At 49.0% G+C, this 22,526-nt stretch overlaps 2 protein-coding genes across 2 annotated transcripts; both read left to right on the forward strand.

Annotated features, from left to right (window-relative positions):
* Nucleotides 1-235: 235 nt before the first annotated feature.
* SEPTIN12 (septin 12) lies at nucleotides 236-10,373 on the forward strand (the record flags this gene model as incomplete). Its single annotated transcript, XM_082857774.1, has 9 exons — nucleotides 236-398; nucleotides 2,830-2,955; nucleotides 3,034-3,115; nucleotides 4,702-4,839; nucleotides 4,976-5,093; nucleotides 5,190-5,285; nucleotides 9,285-9,381; nucleotides 10,019-10,070; nucleotides 10,154-10,373. The coding sequence occupies 9 exons, from the start codon at nucleotides 236-238 to the stop codon at nucleotides 10,371-10,373; spliced, it is 1,092 nt and encodes a 363-aa protein (XP_082713900.1).
* An 8,664-nt stretch (nucleotides 10,374-19,037) lies between these two features.
* LOC309973139 (dynein light chain Tctex-type 1-like) lies at nucleotides 19,038-19,390 on the forward strand (the record flags this gene model as incomplete). Its single annotated transcript, XM_082857126.1, has 2 exons — nucleotides 19,038-19,241; nucleotides 19,319-19,390. The coding sequence occupies 2 exons, from the start codon at nucleotides 19,038-19,040 to the stop codon at nucleotides 19,388-19,390; spliced, it is 276 nt and encodes a 91-aa protein (XP_082713252.1).
* Between the last annotated feature and the right edge of the window lie 3,136 nt (nucleotides 19,391-22,526).

Raw genomic sequence — 22,526 nt, forward strand, 5'->3', positions numbered from 1 at the left:
GCGGGTTCAGTCTCCCCTGAGAGGCAGCTCCCCCAGGCACCCCTCGACAAACCCCGTGGGCAGTGGGGACTTGGGGGATGCATAGGTGAGGGGGCATGAAATATGGGAGTGCCTGGGAGCAGATCTCAAGAGTCAGGGTTCAGAAATGAGAACCCGGGTGGTCCCCCTCTGGAGCCCCAGCGACTCCCTTCTCCCTACCCCACCCGGATGACAGGCATCGTTGTTCCTCAGCCCCATGGACCCCCTGAGGCAGTCCCCCTCCCGCAGCTCGTCACGGGCCTCCAGCCCGAGGACCCTACCCAGCGAGATGCTTGGTTACGTGGGCATCGAGGCTGTGCTGGACCAACTGAAGATCAAGGCCATGAAGATGGGGTTTGAGTTCAACATCATGGTCGTTGGTGAGTGAGGGGCCTCGGGCTCACAGGAGGACAGACCAATGGACGCCACCCTGTGGGCCTGGACCTATCGCCTCTCGGAGCCTCAGCCTCCCCATCTGTAAAGTGGGCCTGATAGTCGTACCTCACAAGAGTGTTGTAGGTGGAAATCTGGGAAACACTGAATTGTGAAAAGACAAAAATCACCGTGAAGCCCCAACCAAACGCAAACAAAGCAATAAAAGGGGAGGCCATGTGTGGCAGGAAGTAGGGAACACCAGACTCATCCTGGTCCCAGGCCTTAGCAACCCCCAGTGTGTGACTTGGGACAGGGCCTTTGACCCCTCGCTGCCTCAGTTTCCTCATCTGGCTTAGCACAGTGCCTGGCATCTAGGAAGTTCCCCGTGGGTCAGTTTTATCTGGAATTGCATTTTTATATATGCAAAATTAATGTTGTAGGTCAAAAACTACGCTTCTCACAAAATAAACTGGATATAATGGAACATAAAATGTCAGAGTGTGTAGCACCAACTAAGGGCATTATTCTAAGGTGGGGGTACCCCACAGAAATGTCATAGAAGGGGACTTCCCTGGCAGTCCAGTGGTTAAGACTCTGCACTTCCACTTCTAGAGGCCCGAGTTCAATCCCTGGTCAGGGAACTAGGATCCCACATGCCACGTAGCGTGGCCAAAAAAAAAAAGAAAAGAAATGTCATAGGAGCCACATACATAATTTTAAATTCCCTAGTAGCTTCCTTTAGAAAAGTAAAGAGAAACAGGACAACTTACTTTTAATCGTCTTTTTTACTTAAACCAATACATTCCAAAAATACTATCATCTCGACATGTAATCCATATAAAACATTATTCATGAGATCATTTATGTTGTTTTTGTCATAACAAGTCTGCAAAATATGGTTTATTCTTTTACACCAACAGCACATCTCAGTTCAGATTGGTGTATGGCCATACTGCCAGTGGCAATAGCCAGGTGTGGCTCCCATATTGGATAGCAGAGCCCAAAGGACAATTTCAGTTCTTTTTTAATTTTTTAAAATTTATTTATTTTTGGCCACATTGGGTCCTCATTGCTGCATGTGGGCTTTCTCTCTGGTTGCGGTGAGCAGGGGCTACTCTTCACTAAGGTGCGCAGGCTTCTCATTGCGGTGGCTTCTCTTTGTTGTGGAGCATGGACTCTAGGCACATGGGCTTCAGTTGTTGTGGCTCGCGGGCTCTAGAGCGCAGGCTCAGTAGTTATGGCGCACTGGCTTAGTTGCTCTGCGGCAGGTGGGATCTTCCCAGATCAGGGCTCGAAACCATGTTGCCTGCATTGGCAGGCGGATTCTTAACCACTGCACCACCAGGGAAGTCCCAGTTTCAGTTTTAGACCCAAAAGTGTGTCCTGCCCTGTGATGTAGGATGTTTACTACTGCAGGGCGTGGTCGGCGGAGTTTGAGAAGCCTGCACAGCAGGGAGAATGGACCATCTACAAGCTCAGGCAGCATAGGGGAATCTCACTAAAAGAAGCCAGACATGAAAGAGCACGTGCTGTGTGATTCCCCAAGTAGAGGGCGGGCAGCGCTGCTCCCTACCGATGATGTCAGGAGAGTGGCTGTCCCTGGAGCTGTGTTAACAGTTACTGCGAGGAGGCAGGAGTGGTCTTGGGCGGAGCTGTGTGTTCTGTCTCTTTATCTGGTGCTGCATACATGGGTGGTTTAATTTGTAAAAATGCATTGACCTGCTCATCAACAGATGAATGGATAAACACAGTGTGGTCTATCCATCTGATGGAATATTATTTAGCCATGAAAAAGTATGAAGTTCTAGCACATGCAACAGTGTGACTGACCCTTGAAAGCATTATGCTGAGTGGGAGCAGCCAGATACAAAAGGACAGTTATTGCAAGATTCCATTTATATGAAATGTCCAGGGAATTTCCCAGAGGTCCAGTAGTTAGGACTTGGCACTTTCACTGCCTAGGGCCCGGGTTCCATCCCTGGCTGGGGAACTAAGATCCCATAAGCCAAGTGCCGCTGCCAAAAAGAAAAAAGAAATGTCCAGAATAGGCAAATCCATAGATAGAAAGCAGATTAGTGGTTGCCAGGGGTTGGGGGGAGGGGGAATGGGGACTGAGTGCCTAATGGATATAGAGTTTCTTGCTGGGGTGATGAAAATGTTTTGGAGCTAGATAGGGGTAGTGGTTGCACAACACTGTGCATGTACCCAATGCCACTGAATTGTACACTTTCAATGGTTAATGTTAATTTTTTATTATATGAATTTTACCTCAGTAAAAAATGGGGGAAGGCATTGAACTGGAGACTTATGATAATACGTGCTTTTCTGTATTTATTATACTTAGAAAACAGTTTACTTTCTAAAACCATTTATTTAAGAATTTCAGAAACATGCCTAACGCATCCACAGTTGTTGCTGCCGTGTGATTACTCACAGGACAGAGCGGGCTGGGCAAGTCCACCATGGTGAACACACTCTTCAAGTCCAAGATGTGGAAGTCCACCATGCCGGGCCTGGGGGTGCCCACACCCCAGACGCTGCAGCTGCAGTCTGTGACCCACGGTGAGTGAGCACCCCCTCACCCCACCCCCACCCCACCCACCCAGGCCCACTCCCAGCCCCTCTGCTCTCCCCCTACAGTCATCGAGGAGAGCGGCGTGAAGCTTAAGCTGACAGTGACTGACACACCCGGCTTCGGGGACCAGATCAACAACGACAAGTGGTGGGTCCTGGCGGGGAGGTGGGAAGGGCAGAGCCCTGGCTGCCCCTGCCCCTGCCCCTCTGGCTCCAGGCCTGGAGCAACCTGGCTGTAGCATCTCTGAGGCTCAGTTTATTCGTCTGTACAGTGGGTGTGTGCAACTCTCCCCCCAAGATCAAAGGAGTCAAATATGTAAAGGTCTTAGCTTGCTGCCTGGAAGCACTCAATAGAGGCTATGGTATGGCAGGGGGATAGAAGCCCACACTCCAGAGTCAGGACCCCTGGGATTGACCACTTCCCAGCTGTATAACCTGGGCCTGGCCACGCAAGCTCTCTGAGCCTCCTCTTCCTTCTTCGTAACTTGGGGGTGACGACATCCCCTTTGCAGAGTTGTTCTAGGCTCTCAAGGAGATGAAACACAAACACACACACACACACACACACAATCGGGACTGGCTGCACAACTTGTGGGGGCCTTTATTCAAAAATTACTAAGGGGCTTCCCTGGTGGCACAGTGGTTGAGAGTCCGCCTGCCGATGCAGGGAACATGGGTTCGTGCCCCGGTCCGGGAAGATCCCACATGACGCGGAGTGGCTAGGCCCGTGAGCCATGGCTGCTGAGCCTGCGCGTCCGGAGCCTGTGCTCCGCAATGGGAGAGGCCACAACAGTGAGAGGCCCGCGTACCGCAAAAAAAAAAAAAAATTACTGAGAATTGTAAGACCACACCCGCAGAGCATTCAGCCCTGCGTGGGCCCTTCTTGGTTCAGAGCCCTGGGTGCCGGCTCCATCCACACTCCCATGAAGCCAGCCCTGCACACAGCACCTCACCGAGCACTTAGTATGTGCAAGCTCTGTTCTACACACAGGGATACAGCAATGAACAGAACTGATGAACATCTTTGTCTGCATGAAATGTATATTGTCATGGGTGTGGGGAGGCAAACAGTGAACAAAATTAATCAGTTTTGTGGAGGGTGAACCTGAACTCTTTATCATCGACACAGGACACTTTCTGGGAGTGAAAGGGGGATGGAGCTGTAGTTGGTGGGGGAGTGCAGTTTTAAGCAGAGTGATCAAGGCAGAGGGTGGCAGGTGCAAAAGCCTTGAAGTGGGGGTGGGGTGGGAGGGGAGGCAGAGCTCAGCAGTGGGATGGGGTAGGGACTTGTAGGGCAACATAAGGACTTTGGCTTTTCTTTGACCACTGGAGGCTGAGCAGAAAAAGGATCTTTTTGGCCGCTGTGTTGACAATAGCCCTGTGGGGGGAAGGGACCCTGGCAACAATTGGGAGAGAGTCCCTGGTGGTTTGAACCAGGCTGCGGCAATTTCTCTCCTTTAATGCTCACTCCTCCCCTACAAAGTAGGTGCTCTCTTACTGTCCCCATTTTACGGAAGAGGAAGCTGAGGAAGAGGAAGCAGGGGTCTCTCTGAAGATGCAGGGGTGTCGGGGGTTGGTACTTGGGTGATCAAGGGCCTCAGGTTGTGTGGGACTGAAATTCCTGTGTCCCAGGCAAACGGGGCGATTGGTCATCCTAAGGGGAGAGCACTCAGAGGACGTAGGTTGAGGGGGGCTCCTGGTGAGGTTCTGAGGCTGAGCCATCTCCCACCCCAGCTGGGACCCCATCCTGGGCTACATCAATGAGCAGTACGAGCACTACCTGCAGGAGGAGATCCTCATTACCCGGCAGCGACACATCCCCGACACCCGAGTGCACTGCTGCGTGTACTTCGTGCCACCCACCGGGCACTGGTGAGGTGGCTGAGCCAGTGGGCAGAGGGCCACCTGCGTGGGGAGGAGAAGAAGAGGAGGAGGAACCCCCGGGGTGGGCTGCGGGCTGGCACCCACTCATCGTATGCTCACGGCCATCGCTGCCCCGCCTGAGCAGGCTGCGGCCCCTGGACATTGAGTTCCTGCGGCGGCTCTGCCGGACTGTGAACGTGGTGCCTGTGATCGCCCGGGCCGACAGCCTGACCATTGAGGAGCGAGAGGCCTTCAGGCACAGGGTAATCTGGGCACCTGGGACAAGTCTGGGGTCAGTGGGGGTGTGGAGTGGGGGAGAATGCACAGGTGGGCTGAGGTCATCTGTGTGTGGTCCCCAGATCCAGGAAAACCTGAAGACTCACGGCATAGAGGTGTATCCACAGCAGTGCTTCGATGAGGACATCAATGACAAGATCCTCAATAGCAAGATCCGGGTAGGAGGCCATGGGAGGTGGGGAGGCTGGTGGGACCAAGGCTGGGTGATGTGCTTCCTACTCATCCTTTCCATCTGAAGATTCGTCTCTCTCTGCAACTTGGGGAAAGTTCATATATTTCTAGCAGGTATGAATCTCCACTCATCCATAAACTCAAGGTGAGCAAGAAATAGGTCATATCAACAACCCCCAGAATGGGAGAAAATGTTTGCAAATGATATATCTGATAAGGGACTTGTATCCTGAATATATAAAGAACTCTTACAAATCAACAATAAAAGACAAGTACCCCAAGTTAAAAATGGGCAAAGGATTTGAATAGACATTTCCCCAAAGAATTTATACCAATGGCCACTAAGCATATGAAAAATTGTTCCACATCATCAGTCATGAGGGAAATGCGAATCAAAACCACAATAAGATACCACCTTACACCCACTAGGGTAGTTAGTATCAAAATGACACACAATGACAAGTGTTAGTAAGGATGTGGAGAAATTGGAACTTTCACACACTTCTTGTGGAAGTATCAAATGGTGTAGCAATTTTGGAAAACAGTCTGGCAATTCTTCAAGGTTGAACACTAAGTTACTATATGACCCAACAATTCCACTCCCCAAAGAAATGAAAACCTATGTTGACATAAAAACTCATACACAAATGTTCATAGTAGAATTATTTGTAATAGCCAAAAAGTGGAAACATTCCAAATGTCCATTAACTTGTGAATGGATAAACAAATGTGGTCTATCCATACAAGGGAATATTACTTAGCCATAAAAAGGAATAAAGTTCTGATAGATCCTACCCTAACCCTAACCCAATGTGGATAAACCTTGAAAATGTGATGCTAAGTGAAAGGAGCCAGACACAAAAGGCCAAATATTATATGACTCCATTACATGAAATGTCCAGAATAGGCAAATCTATAGAGATAGAAAATAGACTTGTGGTTGCCAGGGGCCGGGAGGTTTAGGGGAAAATGGGGAGTGACTGCTGAAGGGTACGGGCTTTCATTTTGGGGTGATGAAAGTGCGCTGGAGTTAGATTTTGGTGATGGTTGCACAACTTGTGAGAATACTGGAAACTACTGAACTGTACCTCTAAAAGGGCAAATTTTGTGGTATGTAAATTATACTCAGTAAAGTTGAAGAAAGAGAGAGAGAGGAAGGAAGGAAGGAAGGGAGGGAGAGAGGGAGGGGGGGAGGGAGGGAGGAAGGGAGGGAGGGAGGAAGGGAGAAAGAAAGAAAGAAAGGGGGAGGGGGAGAAAGAAAGGAAATAGCTCACATCTTCATTTTCTCTGAATCAACTGAATTTCACCTCCAAGCCCCCATCTTCCTGTCCTTGTGGTACATTCAATGTCAGTCTGTCTGGATCCTGCAAAGCACCTGGGTGAGGCCTGGGATTCTTCATCCATAGATACCTGGCCTCCACTCCCTCCCCTAGGGACCCTGCTAACCTACACAGCACTTTAGCTTGAATTAGAAAAAGGCAGTAGGGGCTTCCCTGGTGGCACAGTGGTTGAGAGTCCCCCTGCTGATGCAGAGGACACGGGTTTGTGCCCCGGTCCGGGAAGATCCCACATGCCGTGAAGCGGCTGGGCCCGTGAGCCATGGCTGCTAAGCCTGCGCTCCACAACGGGAGAGGCCACAACAGTGAGAGGCCCGCATACCGCAAAAAAAAAAAAAAAAGAAAAAGAAAAAGGCAGTAGCTTCCTTCACAGAAGGGAGCCTGCATGGGATTTCAGCCCTACACAGCCTCATGGTAAGTTACCTTTGTGCAGTGCACAAACTGCACATCTGTACATGGAAGCCCTGCTTCTTGTCTGGCATCCAGTTTCTCCACACATTCCCTCTTTCCGCTCCCCATTGGAGCAATGAACAGTATTTCCTGTGAAAGGTTCAAAGAGCCTTGACCTTCTGCTTTCTGTCCTGAGGCCAGCAAAGACAGCAGCCTGCTCACAGCTGGAACAGTGCTGGGGGAAATAAAGGAGAATGTATTCAAATTAACCTCTCAATAAATCATCCAGATATATAACATCTATTGAGGGTCAAATATGGGCTGATGCATAATAAGTGTGCAAGAGACAGTTATTATTAGCATCAATTTATTCCCCATCACAACCTAATTCTTAGAAAAACAAACCTACATGCAGCACTTGCCTGTTTAATCTCCACTTCCTGCCACGAATAAGTAAACAACCAGAATTTACAACAGGGCTCAGCAAACTTTTCTTGTGAAGGGCCAGACTATGGTAAGTATTTTAGACTTTGTTGCAATTACTCAACTCTGCTGTAGTAGAATGAAAGCAACATAGACAAGAGTAAATGAATGGCAGGGGCGGTATGCCAACGAACTTGCGTGGTTTGGCCCAGGAACCATAGGTTGCCAAACCCGGTTTACAAAATTCTCTCTTTCTTTTTTTTTTTCTTTTTAATTTTTTGGCCGCGCCCCACAGCCTGTGGGATCTTCCCCAACCAGGGATCGAACCCATGTCCCCTGTAGTGGAAGGGCGGAGTCTTAACCACTGGACGGCCAGGGAAGTCCTCTCTCTCTCTTTAAATTTCTTTTATTGAAGTATAGTTGATTTACAATGTTGTGTTAGTTTCTGGTATACAGCAAAGTGATTCAGTTTTATATATATAATGTATATGTATATATATATTTATATATACATGTTTATAAATATATATATATGTATTCCTTTTCATATTCTTTTCCATTATGGTTTATTACAGGATTTTGAATACAGCTCCCTGTGCTATACAGTAGGACCTTGTTTTTTATCCAGTCTCTATATAGCAGTTTGTATCTGCTAATCCCAAACTCCCAGTCCATCCCTCCCCCACCCCACCCCCTTGGCAACCACAAATCTGTTCTCTGTGTCTGTGAATCTGTTTCTGTTTTGTAGATAGGTTCATTTGTATCATATTTTAGATTCCCACATATAAGTGATATCATATAGTATTTGTCTTTCTCTTTCATTTTTTAATAAATTTATTTATTTTTGGCTGCATTGGGTCTCCATTGCTGTGTGCGGGCTTTCTCTACTTGCCGCGAGCGGGGGCTACTCTTGGTTGCGGTGCACGTGCTTCTCATTGCGGTGGCTTCTCTTGTTGGGGAGCACGGGCTCTAGGCACACAGGCTTAAGTAGTTGTGGCACACAGGCTCGGTGGTTGTGGCTCACGGGCTAAGAGCACAGGCTCAGCAGTTGTGGCGCACAGGCTTAGTTGCTCTGTGGCATGTGGGTTCTTCCTGGACCAGGGCTTGAACCCATGTCCTCTGCATTGGCAGGCGGATTCTTAACCACTGCGCCACCAGGGAAGTCCCTGTCTTTCTCTTTCTGATTTACTTCAACTAGTATGATAATCTCTAGGTTCATCCATGTTGCTGCAAGAGGCATTATTTCATTCTTTTTTATGGCTGTGTAATATTCCATTGTGTGTGTGTGTGTGTGTGTGTGTGTGTGTGTGTGTGTGTGTGTGTGTGTATATATATGCCATATCTTCTTTATCCATTCAGCTGTCAATGGACATTTAGGTTATTTCCATGTCTTGGCTATTGTAAATAGTGCTGCTATGAACTAAGAAGTGCATGTATCTTTTCGAATTATAGTACAAAATTATCTCTTAAGCCTCATGATAATGGTTGAAGGTGGTAAGAAATTGGGCATGAGCAGTAGTATATCACTAATGTAGCTCTGAGTAACACTTGGTTTCCAAGACTTGTTCTGCTAACCCCTTCATTATGCTAAGCCCAAGATTATGCTTCCCAAACATTCACAGAGCCCTGCATCAGTATTGTCATGACTCCCATTTTACAGATGAGGAAACTGAGGCACACTGATTAGACTTTGTGTCTTCTGACTTCAGATATCTGTGCTCCTTCTATGACTTTCTCTCCCCACAAAGGACAGCATCCTGCAGGTTCCTATCTCAGTGTCTTCTCTCTCCACTTCCTGGGTGGGGCCAACCCTCCGATCTTGTCCCTTCCCTGCAGGAACGGATCCCCTTCGCTGTGGTCGGGGCTGACCAAGAGCACATTGTGAATGGGAGGTGTGTCCTGGGCCGGAAGACGAAGTGGGGCATCATTGAAGGTCAGTGCAGGGGCCCTGGCGAGGGCTCAGGGGAGAACATGTTGAAAAGCCCTGTTGCCTTTGGCATCCTTACACCCACCACAGAGCCCAGCACAGGAAACAGACAGACCTGGGATCAAGTTCCTTTGTGCAGCTCAGAAGCCCCGGGCAAGTTCCCCGACACCCTGGGCCTCAGTTTCCTCACAGTCAAATGGGTATCATTGTAACATCAACCTCATAGGGTGGTTGGAGGGGGCAGAGCCTCTGCTTTGCGTGATACCTGGCACCCAGGAGGCACCCTATTCATTCACTAGAATTGATTGTGGGCCTACTATGTGCCACAGAGCTGACCAGACAAGGACAGGTGGGAAAAGCACAGTGAAGGAAATGTGGGATGGGAGGGGGTACCTGAGGGAGCAGAGGAAGGCCCTGCTGATTCAACAGCTGTTTATAGGAGCCACCTGTACCAGGGGCTGGGACACAGCCGTGAATGAATGAATGAACTAACAAACGGGAGGTGGGCTAACACAGGGAGACGTGGGGAAGGGCTGGCAGTGGCAGGGGGTGTGCAGCATACAGCAGGTGCTTACTCGGTGCTGGCCGAGGGCGGGGCGTGGAACAGAGCCTGCACTCAGGGGTTTGGTGCCGTATCTTGTAGTGGAGAACATGGCTCACTGTGAGTTCCCCCTCCTGAGAGACCTGCTCATCCGGTGAGCATGTGGGGAGCCCGGGGGGCTGCGGGGGCCCTGGAGGATGCCCTGGAAGTCCTGCTGACCTACCACCTATCTCCCAGCTCCCACCTCCAAGACCTGAAGGACATCACACACAACGTCCACTATGAGAACTACCGCATCTTCAGACTGAATGAAAGCCATGTGCTGCCCCGAGGGCCCGGCTGGGTGAACCTGGCCCCAGCCCCGGCCTCTGTCCCTGCCCCCGCTGGCCCCCAGGCCAACCCCGGCCCCCCAAAGGTCGGCGGATGGGCCAAGGATAACTCAGATGAGGAATGCTGAGCACCGGCACATCCCGGGCCTGCGGGGCTCCCCAAGTCCTGGGCAGCCCCCTGACACACACCTGTGTACTAGAGCATGTATTAAAGGGTGGACATTGCTTTTTATGAAAAGCTGTGCTTTGAAAACAAAAGGTGTTTTGTAAATGACTTCTTTGAGCTATCCTCAAATAAAAGTATTGTTCTTTCTAAAATAGTGTGAGACTCTCAGGTCCTCAGGAGTCTTGAAGACCTGGGAGGGCCTGCCTTGGACGACCAGCCCCTTCTGCCCCAGAACCAGAGTCAAGTTCCAAATCATGCTCTGCTGTCCATATCAGGCTCTGACGTCTGTCCCAAAGCCTCCCTCCTGCACGGGGTGTCGTAAACACTTAAAAACTCATCTTTGCCATCTTCCCCAAACTCTGTGCCCCTCACTCCTGCCTTCCCTTTTGCCCCACCCTGGCAGACCAGAATGGTGAGAAAACAATTCCAACTTTGGAGTCTGGCGAAGCTGATGTGAAAATCCCCGCCCTGCCATTGACCTTGTGCGATGTGACCTTGGGCGAGTCACTTACTCTTGTGGGCCTCAGTGTCCTCATCTGTAAAACTGGGCTGATACTATCACTCCCACAGTGTTGTTGTGTGGACAAAACGGAGTGATTCATGGAATGTGCCTGCCACCCCTGGAGAAACAGCTCTCAGAGATGACAGGAACAGCAGAGACCACGGGTACAGGGCAGAGGCTGTGCCCACAGGGTGTGTGAGCACTTCCCAGGACTCTCTGGAACCCTCGAAAGGAAATGGACTTCATGGAAGCCCACACGGTACACCCAAGCTCCCCTAGGGCGCAGGCAGGAGTGAGCATTAAGTGACCATGGGGAGCAGCAGTGGTATCCCAGCTGCTGGCCTGCACACTCCTGGTCACTGGGGCAATCTTTTTCTCGGGGGGTGGGTATTCCAGGGACAATTGGTCCTGCTCTCTGCTGATGACTTTACCTCCAGTTTCGGAAGCTCTTTTCACGCCCACAGTGATGCTGCAGCCCATGCTTGGCACAGACTCAGTTGTGTACCCAGTAACGGCTGTGCACAGATTTCTTCTGCATTTCCTGACCTGGGTCAGCTGGGTGAGGGTGAAGGCCTCAGCTGACACGTCTGGGGATTCCCCAGGCCCAGCAAGCACGGATTACAACTCCAGCTCTGCCGCTTTTTAACTGCAGGACTTTAGACAAGTCACCTGACATCCCAGAATCCCAGAACTTCCTCCTTTGGAAAACAGAGACAGCATCACCAACCTCCTACTTCGGGGTGTGTGAAGACAAGCCTGTTCACAGATGCCCAGGTCCCATAAGGAGCCATTTTACTGATTGTTTTGTTCCGTTTTGTAGGCATGGCGAGGGGCGGTGGTTTCTTTTATGTGGTGCACTAATCAGGTTCATGTCATAATGATACAGTCATCGTATTAACAATAGTGGGCATTTTTTTAAATGGGGAATCACAAAATGAATTCCCATGTACCTGGTATAATAAGATATTCCCCCGATTTCACGGACGAGAATGTTCATAGCAGCTTAATTTATGATAGCCTAAAACCGGAAACTGCAAATGTTGGGTGGCAGTGTAAGGTCGGATCTTAACAAACGGCACCGCGAAACAGAGGAAAGCTTCAAGTGAGCTTTATTAGGGAGCGCTCCCGGGCGAGGTTCACTGGTCGGAGAGAAAGGGGCCAGAGAAGTCGCACCGGGGCGAGGGTTGGGCAAGATTTTATAGGGGAAGAAGGGAAAGGGGTGTGGTGAATCTGGGAGGGCGCAGGGTATTCCTTATTTGGTGGTCTTTTCGGGTATCCTGGGGGACGGTTGGTCCCGCCCCTCGAAAGGCGGGAAGGCTGGGCTGGGTTCAAAGTCCCCAGGTCAGTTTCTGGAACTGGGTGGTCCGGATTGTCGCCAGGGCAGTTTCTGGAACTGGGTGGTCCGGAGAATTTCGTTCTGATGCAACTTGTGAATCTGATTGTGTTCCCCTGCCTCGGGCCAGTTGGCCTTACAGGCAGGAGAGTGGATAAGCTATGGCAGAGTCACACAATGGACCACTCCTGGGCAATAAAAATGAACCTACTACTGATAAACACAACAGCATGGGTGAGTTTCACAGACCTAATGGAGAGTGAAAGAAGCCAGCAAGCAAAGAGAATGCACCCTGTGGATGCCCTTTTACAGAGTTCAAGAACAGGAAAAATCAATTAAAGGTGATGGAAATAAGATTTGTGCTTTTGGGCAAGGGCTGGGAGTGCCGCTGGGGAGGGGCATGAGGGAGCCTTCAAAGAATTGAAAATGACCTATATTTTGATCTGGGCGAGGTTACACAGGTGTACAGCTTTGTAAGATTCTTTGAGCCATACCCTTCAGATTTGTGCACGTTACCGTAGCCATGTTATACTGCAAGTATAAAAATCTTAGATGGTGAAGAGAAATTTTAAAAAATTAAAATAGGAACAGTATACAACTAATAATGCCTGCTTAAAAATCAGTACTGCAGTTATTTAAAATTATTTATGAGAATATTTGCTAGGTTTCAATATTTCAAGAATGCAAATTCCCAATAATGGCTATTTTGTTGTTGTTGCCGCTGCTGTTAAAAATGCACATTAGGGGCTTCCCTGGTGGCACAGTGCTGAAGAATCCACCTGCCAGTGCAGTGGACATGGGTTCCAGCCCTGGTCCGGGAAGATCCCACATGCCGCGGAGCAACTAAGCCCGTGTGCCACAACTACTGAAGCCCGTGCGCCTAGAGCCCGTGCTCCACAGCAAGAGAAGCCACCACAATGAGAAGCCCGCGCACCTCAACGAAGAGTAGCCCCCAGTCGTCGCAACTAGAGAAAGCCTGCACGCAGCAACGAAGACTTAATGCAGCCGAAAGTAAATAAATAAATGGGGGTGGGGGAAAGCACATTAAGGGACTTCACTGATAGTCCAGTGGTTAAGACTCTATGCTCCCAATTCAGGGGACCCAGGTTCAATCCCTGGTCAGGGAACTAGATCCCGCATGCCGCAACTAAAAGCCCGCATGCCTACACTAAAGATCCCGCATGCTGCAACGAAGATCTTGCATGCGGCAACAAAGATCCCGTGTGCCGCAACTGAGACCCACCACACACAAATAAATATTAAAAAACAATCTCTGTGAGATTTATCCCTCCATCATTCTGTTGATCGACATTGAAATTGTTTTTAGGTTTTATCATTACAAAGAACACTGCTCTGAACAGAGAGGAAGTCTTTATTATTTACAAAATTAGCATATATTAAGCCTTTATGTGTCAGGCATTCTATTGCCTATTTAAATCACAACAGCGCCTATCCCAGGTGTTACTATCCTCATTTTACTAAACTGTTATACTTACCTTCTCCCTCCTTCACCCCAACCGAATCAGCCCCAGGGCCCTGTGGCTTCTGCTTTAGGAATCTGGGTCAGATCCCTGCTTCTATGACTACCACCATCACTAGTATTACCTCAACTTCGGGCCCCAGGAGCTTCCAGCTGCTCTCACTGCTCCTCTCTAGATCTGTACTCCACAAAGCTTCCTCTCCTGTCAGGACACCATCCTGCTTAAAACCCCAAACTCTATTGGTTTCCCCTTGCTCTTAGGATATAATCCTCAATCCTCACAGGAGGATTGGAGGAGGCCGCCCAGGTCCTCCTGCTTGGTCTCACCTCTCCAGCCTCATCTCCCAAGCTTGGCCCCCTGCACCGGGGCCACAATGGTCTCCTTTCTGTCCCGCAAATGCACCCCGATCTCTTGGGCCTCAGGACCTTCACACCTGCGGTCCCTTCTGTGTGGACCCCTCTTACCCCATTCCTCAGGCTAACTCTAAGATACCTTCCTTCCTCTGCTCAATTGTCACATCCATCCTAAGAGAGACAGGTCCTCTCTTCTCTATCCGTTTGGCAGCATTCACCAAAGAGGTGACTAAACAATTATTTGTGCAATTATTTGTCCGCTGTATGCCTCTCTTTGCAGAATGTAAGTTCCATGAAAGAATGTACTTGTTCACCACCGCCGCCGAAACCCCAGCACCTAGCAGAGCTGGCAGATGTGATCGCTCATACGTGGCTTTAAAAAATATATGTATGAACGGATGAAAGGATTTTGAACGACTTAACGTCCCCCATTCACACATGTGGAAACTGAGGCTAAGAGCACGCAAGGGACTGGCCCGTGGCCTCGGCAACGACAAAGTCGCGGCCAGAGGCTTCTCCTCAGCCCCTCGGAAGGCCACCTCCAGGAGAGACCCTCAAGGTAACGTGACCCCGCCCCGCCCCAAGGGGTCCCCTGGGTATCTGCCAGTCAGGCGCGGCGCGCAACACTCTGGAAAAGTAGTCCGGCCGCTCCCCATTCCGGCGCCCGCGACTTCCGCTTCCGGCGGGCACAGTCCTCGCGCGAGGCTTTGGGAAAGACGTGCGAGATCGTGGCGGTCGGTCCGTGCTTGGTCTCGGTTGCTGCGCGGCGGACGCTGTCCTTGGTTGTGCGCTGATTTCGGTGCGCTGGGGCTCCTTCCCAGGCGCGGAGGTTGAAACTCCGGGAAGGGAGGTGACTTGCGTGCGGCCGCAGTCTTTGGGGCAGAGGCGGGACTCGAATATGGGCTGCCTCCCCTTCCCGGCCTGTTTTCGCTGTGGCGTCACCGGGCGCACTACAGAGCGAGTTCAACCAAAAGGACAGGGAGAGAGTCAAGTGTAGCCGACTGAATCAGGCCTTGGATGTGTGCGATATTATTACTGGCTAGAGTGGATTAACCTGGGACTTAGGAGCTGTAGTTCTGGAATCAAGAATTTGTGTTCCAGGGACTTCTCTGATGGCGCAGTGGTTAAGAATCCGCCTGCCATTGCAGGGGACACGGGTTTGGTCCCTGGTCCGGGAAGATCCCACGTGCCGCGGAGCGATTAAGCCCGTGCGGCACAACTACTGAGCCTGCGCTCTAGAGCCCGGGAGCTACGAGTACTGAAGCCCGAGTGCCTGGAGCCCGAGCTCCGCAGTAAGAGAAGCCACTGCAATGAGAAGCCCACGCACTGCACCGAAGAGTAGCCGCTGCTCGCCGTAACTAGAGAAAGCCCGCGCGCAGCAGCAAAGACCCAAAGCAGCCAAAAATAAATAAATGTATTTTTTAAAAAAATTGTGTTCCAATCCCATTGCTGTCACTTCCTAGTCATATGACCCCCCCGTGGGTTCAATACCTAAAACTCTCAGAGATTCAGGGTTTTTTTTTTTTTAACCTGTAAAGATACAGTACCTCTGGCCTTACTAAATTAAGAACAAACGGATTGCGCATGCGTATTGTCTGGTGATCAGAAATTGATGGCCATTATTGATCAGGAAGAAGAAGGCAGGACAAGGAACTGGGGTTAGAAGTTGTCGGGGTTTTGAGGAGGGAGGACTAGGCCTTGACATGGGAGGCCTTTATCTCCCAGGCAGAGGGTAGGCAAAGGCACTTGGCCTCTCTTTTGCAGTCTTATTGTGGACAACTTCTGCCTTTGGAACCCCCAAAGGGCACTTCCTGCTTCTCCAGAGCACTCTTCTCTGTCAGGGATAGGGAGCCGGCTTACCCTGGAAGTGGTGGCAAAGATTCTTTTCTCGACCAGACGCTATTCAGGCTCCTTTGAACACTCTTCTCAACTAGGCCCTGACTTTTGGGCTTCCATGTTCATCTCTGCATTGTTCACTTGTAGCCAGTTTAGCCAGAACCACCTGCCCCCACCCCAATTGGGTTCCTTATCCTCCCGCATTCCCCAGGTGATTGATGTCTGATCACCCTGGCCTTCCTAAAGCAAGAAACCCCTCTTACCCTGATGCTTCCTTTTGTTAATTTTCCAATGCCTCCCCCGAGCCCTGCACCTTGGCTATAAGTTCCCATCTTTCCTTGTTGTATTCAGAGTTGAACCTGATCTGTCTCCACTGCAAAATCCCACTGCAGTATAACAGGCAAGAACCTTTATATTCTATTACAGGTTAATCACTAAAGGGATGACACCTATAAGCTTAAATTATCCATAATGGCCCATCTCTAGGAATCCTGCCTCCCAGGTAATTAGCATTAAGCTAAAATACCTTTGTTTAGCTCACAGGAAACATTCCTCACCAGACCCACCTGTGAATGACTGAAAGAAATTAACACATGCCTCCGGAGGCTAGCCAGAACCAGGAAATTTTGACTTTACTCCCTCTCCTTTTAATATAAAAAGAAGTCTGAATTCTAACTCAGGCAAGATGGTTCTTTGGGACCCGAGTCCACCATCTTCTCAGTCTGCCAGCTTTCTGAATAAAGTCGCTGTTCCTTGCCCCAACAACTCGTCTCTTGATTTATTGGCCTGTTGTTCAACAAGCAGTACAAACTTGGACTCAGTAACCTCAGTGGTCCCTAACAAGTGCCATGAATAATTTTTTTCTTTATAAGTGGTGAAAGAAGCCCATTCCTCAGCTGTGCCTCTCTCTGTGTGTCTGTCTCTGTCTCTCACAGGCTGGCTCTCCTCTGTGTGGTTGGCTTCAGCCCACAGCAGATTTCTTGGAGGAAGCTGGACATTTTACCTCTATTTCTCTTCTCTTAGCTCTGGCGTCCTCCCCTTTTAAGAAAGCCTTTGGGGCTTCCCTGGTGGCGCAGTGGTTGAGAGTCCGCCTGCCGATGCAGGGGACACGGGTTCGTGCCCCGGTCCGGGAAAATCCCACATGCCGCGGAGCGGCTGGGCCCGTGAGCCGTGGCCGCTGAGCCTGCGCGTCCGGAGCTTGTGCTCCGCAACGGGAGAGGCCACAGCAGTGAGAGGCCCGTGTACCGCAAAACAAAAACAAAAACAAAAACAAAAACTTTATTGCTAAAATATGCTAACTATCATCTGACAATGCAGGGTGGCCACAAACCTTCAATGTGTAAAAAATGCAATATCTGCAAAGCTCAATAAAGTGAAGTGCAATAAAACGAGGTCTGCCTGTACATCCTTGTTTGTGCCAGACACAGCCCAGAAACGTGTCGGTGGGTTTGGTTTATGTCACACAAGATTTAAACCCAGTTTGAGTCTACATTCAAAACTGGGAATTTTCACTTAAACATCCAGATATCTGGCTTCTGGGGAGTGATCAGATTGGCAGGCACTGTGGGGCCTGCGTATCCCACTGCTTCCCATGGCCTTGACACTGAGGCCTTGCACCTGCTCCACCTGTCACGACGGCACTGTTGTGTCTCTTGTAGAGAGAAATTCCCCACATTTACATCACTCTCACACATGGTAATAGAGAAGAAAGAGCAAGAGGGACATGTGTTTTAAGAAAAATGGGAGAGAGCCCATGTCTTTGCGGAAAACAAGAATATTCCAGAATGTTTGGTGCACAAATGCACATCTGTGTCGAAAGCCCAGTCTTGCCTTCCCTCCCGGCCCTTGTGGGTGTTTGAGCAGGTGTGGGTGGTGGTCTGAGGAGAATCTTTTGCCCTCAGAGTCTAGAGTGGGTGGTGGTCTGAGGGGAATCTTTTGCCGTTCCAGGGACTGGTGGTGTTTGTGGGTCTGGCTGTGTGCTATGGACTGAACTGTGTCCCCGCAGAACTCATGTTGAAGCCCTAACCCCCAACGTGACTATATCTGGAGACAGGGTCTATAGGAGGTAACTAAGATTAAAGGAAGAAAGGCATCACTGTCTCTTTCCACCAAGTGAGGACAGAGAAGGCACCATCTATGAGCCAGGAAGACAGTCTTCACCAGGAACCGAATCTGCTGGCACCTTGATCTTGGACTTCCTGCCTCCAGAAGCATGAAAAATAAATGTCTGTTGGATAAGTGCCCAGTTTGTGATGTTCTTTTACAGCAGCCTGAGCAGACTATGACACTATGTGCTTTTTCCAAGAGAAGGGTGTGAATCTTCACCCTATTCTGAGCCACATCTGGGCCGACCGTGAGCAGGGGAGTTTAGCATACGTCATCCCCACGGGAAAGGATTTCTGAGCATGCCTGGTGGGCCTTGATTCCCCTTCTTCCTCCACACTCCAGGCTTTCTCTGTGATGCCTTCATCCTACAGGCAACTCTCCCTCAAAGGAATCATCATGTTTTGCACACCTGTTCTTACCCATCTGCTTCTTTTTTTTTTTTAAAGATTTATTTTTTGGCTGCGTTGGGTCTTCGTTGCTGTACGTGGGCTTTCTCTAGTTGTGGCAAGCAGGGGCTACTCTTCATTGCGGTGCGCAGGCTTCTCATTGTGGTGGCTTCTCTTGTTGTGGAGCATGGGCTCTAGGTGCATGGGCTTCAGTAGTTGCAGCACGTGGGCTCAGTAGTTGTGGCACAAGGGCTTAGTTGCTCTGAGGCATATGGGATCTTCCAGGACCAGGGAATTGAACCTGTGTCCCCTGCACTGGCAGGCGGATTCTTAACCACTGTGCCACCAGGGAAATCCTACCCATCTACTTCTCATTTAACTTGCTGGCTGCAGGGAAAAGACAGATAAAGTTTCAAATGCTGGGTGGTTTGAGGTGTAAACAATGGCTGTCTCCTGCCTCCCTGTTAATTGATGTATCCTCTTGTCTAAAATTTAATAATGGAACCAAAATACAAGCAGACTACAAGGAGAGATTTCACAGTATTGCACAGCAAGCCCTCTTACCCTTCATCCTTTCTGTTGATGAAAATAATAACAGAGGGAGGCAGAGGCGAGGCGCCGAAGGAAAGATGGAAGACTACCAGGCTACTGAGGAGACTGCTTTTGTTGTTGATGAAGTGAGCAACATTGTAAAAGGAAATGTTGCTCACTTCATAGAAAGTGCCATCGGTGGCAACGCCTATCAGCACAGCAAAGTGAATCAGTGGACCACAAACGTAGTGGAGCAAAGCTTAAGCCAACTCACCAAGCTGGGGAAACCATTTAAATACATTGTGACCTGTGTAATCATGCAGAAGAACGGAGCAGGATTGCACACGGCAAGTTCCTGCTTCTGGAGAGCTCTACTGATGGGAGCTGCACTGTGCGATGGGAGAACAAGACCATGTACTGTATTGTCAGCACCTTTGGGCTTTCTATTTGACCGCCTCGTCCAGCCTGTGATCTTTCTCCTTTTGTCCCAACATTTCTCTTCCATCTTCTAACCACCAGCCATCTAGTCAGTGATCACCTATCTCATTCTCTTTAAGTGTGTTTTTGTGACGCTCTCAAAATGTAGAGAAGAAAACCAAATAACCACACTGTTCTATGACCTGCACACCCTAAGTCAGAGGAATCATCACTGAAGGTAGTCAGGAGCCTGTCCTGCCACTTGTCTTAACTTTGAATGTTTCTTTTCAAAGGTGCTAAAAGCTGAAATCTGCTAGTGTGAAACTTTCTCTACTCTCTGAGATGATTCAAATACACTAATTTTCCATAAAAAACAAAACAAAACAAAACAAAACAACTACTGTTTACTGAGTGCTCCTATGTTTCACCCTAGAGCAAAGTATCTTAATGTGCTGTGTCATTTAATTGTAGTAAGTATCCTCTGGGAAATAGGTACTATTAACCCCCATTTATATTATTGTCGGAATCAAATTTGTGATAAGGTTGGGCAGCAGGGTTCAGTGTCTGAAGAACAAATTACACCCCATTATTTATTCAGTCGTTCAGCAAATATTTACTGAGCATCTACTATATGCCAAGCAGATCTGCCTATTGTGCCGAGAAAACCAGAGGGGCCCTGGTTGGTCACCTCAAAGGAGAATCTTGGGACAGGACCAGAGTCTTCTGAGATACAGTTTGGATATTTACTCCAAGACAGAGCTCTGATTACCTGGCTGGCATTCAAGTTTGCCTTTAGGGGAGTGGTCTGAGCAGCAGGCTCTGGGGCATACTTGCCCAAGTCTGTCTTGGCTCTTCTACTTTCCTAACTGTGTGGCCTTGGGCAGGGCTCTGCCCCTCTGTGAGCCTCAGTTTATTCATCTAAAACATGCATAATAATGATATCTACACAATAGTCATTGTGAGGATTTAAGTAGCACAGTAAAAACACAAGCACCGTGGACTTAGGAAGTACTTAAAAAACATTAGCTTTTATTGTTAGCTCGCAAATGCCTTAGAAAAAGTGTGAAAAACACCCATTACATATCAGGTTTTGAAAACTTGTAGCTCACTGATGACTCTTCTAGATAATTTAGTCGAATTAGCTAAACTGTTTGACTTGTACTGAATTGTTGGTTCTCAGTCATTTGGACTTTGGGAAATTGCTACCAACCATGACCCACACTTGTAAAGTGCTTGATGGTAGACCATCTCCTCCCAGCCATAATTAAGTAGAAGAGTAACTGTGAGCTGAACCAACACCCAGTAGTGATTATGGATTATGTACCATCAGCCTGGAGATCATCTTCCCCTCTGTCTTCAGAGGAGGATCTATGTGTGCCTCTCAGTTGTTTGCCAGCTTCTGTGAGTGTAAGGCTGCCATTTTAACTCAAACTTTTGTAAACTCTATAAACGCTATGAAAACAAGCTACATTTATAAGAATAAACAGTGGCATGTGATTATAGATAGATAGATAGATATAACTGTAAATACTTTTAATTCATACTGTAAAGAATGCTTGGCGCCTGAATGAGTTGTGGACCTCTTACAGGAACTCCACGGGCCCAGGCATCCAAGATCCACAAATCTTGAGGCCTGCAGACTTCATCCCAGTGTGGTTACAGGTCATGAGCTGATGTTTATGGAGCATCTGTTACGTGCTAGACATCATCATAGGTCCTTTACAAACATAACGTCATCGAAGCCTGTCTGCAGCTCTCAGAAGTTGGAGCTATGACAATCCCCATTTTACAGACGAGGCAAAGGTAAGGTTTACCCAGTTAGTAAGTGGTGGATATGAAGCACTGGTTTGGGTGTACATCAGGGTAGGCCCAAATTCATCCTGGCGTATGCTGGTTATGGACTGAATGTGTGTCCCCCTCAAGATAGGATTAAGAAAGAAATCCTGGGCAAAGTAGAAGTTTAACCTTTAAATCTCTGTTGGCTCTACTCACTGAAAAGCCCAGAGAGGAGAGGGCCAGGACTACGTTAGTCAGGCCTAGGTTAGTCAGGTCACTTCATGGACTTGCTAACTTGTGTATATCTGGCCCCGAGGAGATGATAAGAGATGCAAGGCCAGGGCCCCACCGCTAACCAGGAGGCAGACAGAAACAGGAAGTTGTGCGGCAGCTTTGAAAATGCTGCCCCTCCAGATGGAGCCAAGAGTGTCTCTTCTGTTTTCCTCCTTTTCCCTCTTCCACTTTTGTCTATCTGTCTTCTTCCTCCCCCACTACACACCCATCTGTGACTTCTTCAAATTACCCCTTTCCACGCCCTCCTCCTGAGGCTGATGGAATGGCAGGCTTCTTGTGTTTGGCTTGAGTGCCAGTGCTCTGAATGGCTCTGCACCTTTGTTCCCTCTAAGATCCCGGCTCTCCTGACCCGTTAACTGATGTATCCTCTTGTCTGTCTAAAATTTAATAATGGACCCAAAACACAGGTTCCAAGGAGAGATTTCACAGCATTGCACAGCAGCCCAAGATTATAAGGCGAAAATGAGGCATATGTGGTCCTGCCTTTCCTCAAGCCCCACCACAAGGCTGTCCTGAAATCTGGCGTCTTCCCTTTAAAAGGTCCTGCCTTCCACCGGGGGTGTGTGTGTGTGTGTGTGTGTGTGTCTCCAGAAATCAGTGGTGAGCAGCCCAGTTTCTTGTTCTGCCTGTGTGCTCACAAGAAAAACTGGATATTGGATATAGGGGGAAAAGTGGAACACGAGAGAGAATGGAGAGCAGAAATGGAAGGAAAGAAAGAAGCCGGTGGGAGGGTTGATTGAGGTGCTAGACCTGAGGATGCCAAAGCTGAAAAACTCAAGGGTTGTCTGGTTGTTAGTCAGTGATGATGTTTATGGAGCTCTCACTGCTAGGCACACAGCTCTCACCATGATCCTCTTCCTGCTCAGACCTCCCTACCTGCCTACACCTCCCTCCCCCAGGCTCCACAGGGACACCAAGGACTGACTGTCCAGTTCACCTCCTGCTCATCGTGCCTGCTTGGCACAAAGCCGAGCCCAATAAATACATATTTGTTGATCAAATTAACAAATGAAGAAATAAGCAATTGATAACGAAGATGTACCCAGCAAGAACTTTGTGAGTCTTCATTTTCCAGTCTCTAAAATTAAGGAGCTGGACCA

Source organism: Leucopleurus acutus, assembly GCF_964270905.1.
Source record: "Leucopleurus acutus genome assembly, chromosome: 16".
Lineage (NCBI taxonomy): Eukaryota > Metazoa > Chordata > Mammalia > Artiodactyla > Delphinidae > Leucopleurus > Leucopleurus acutus.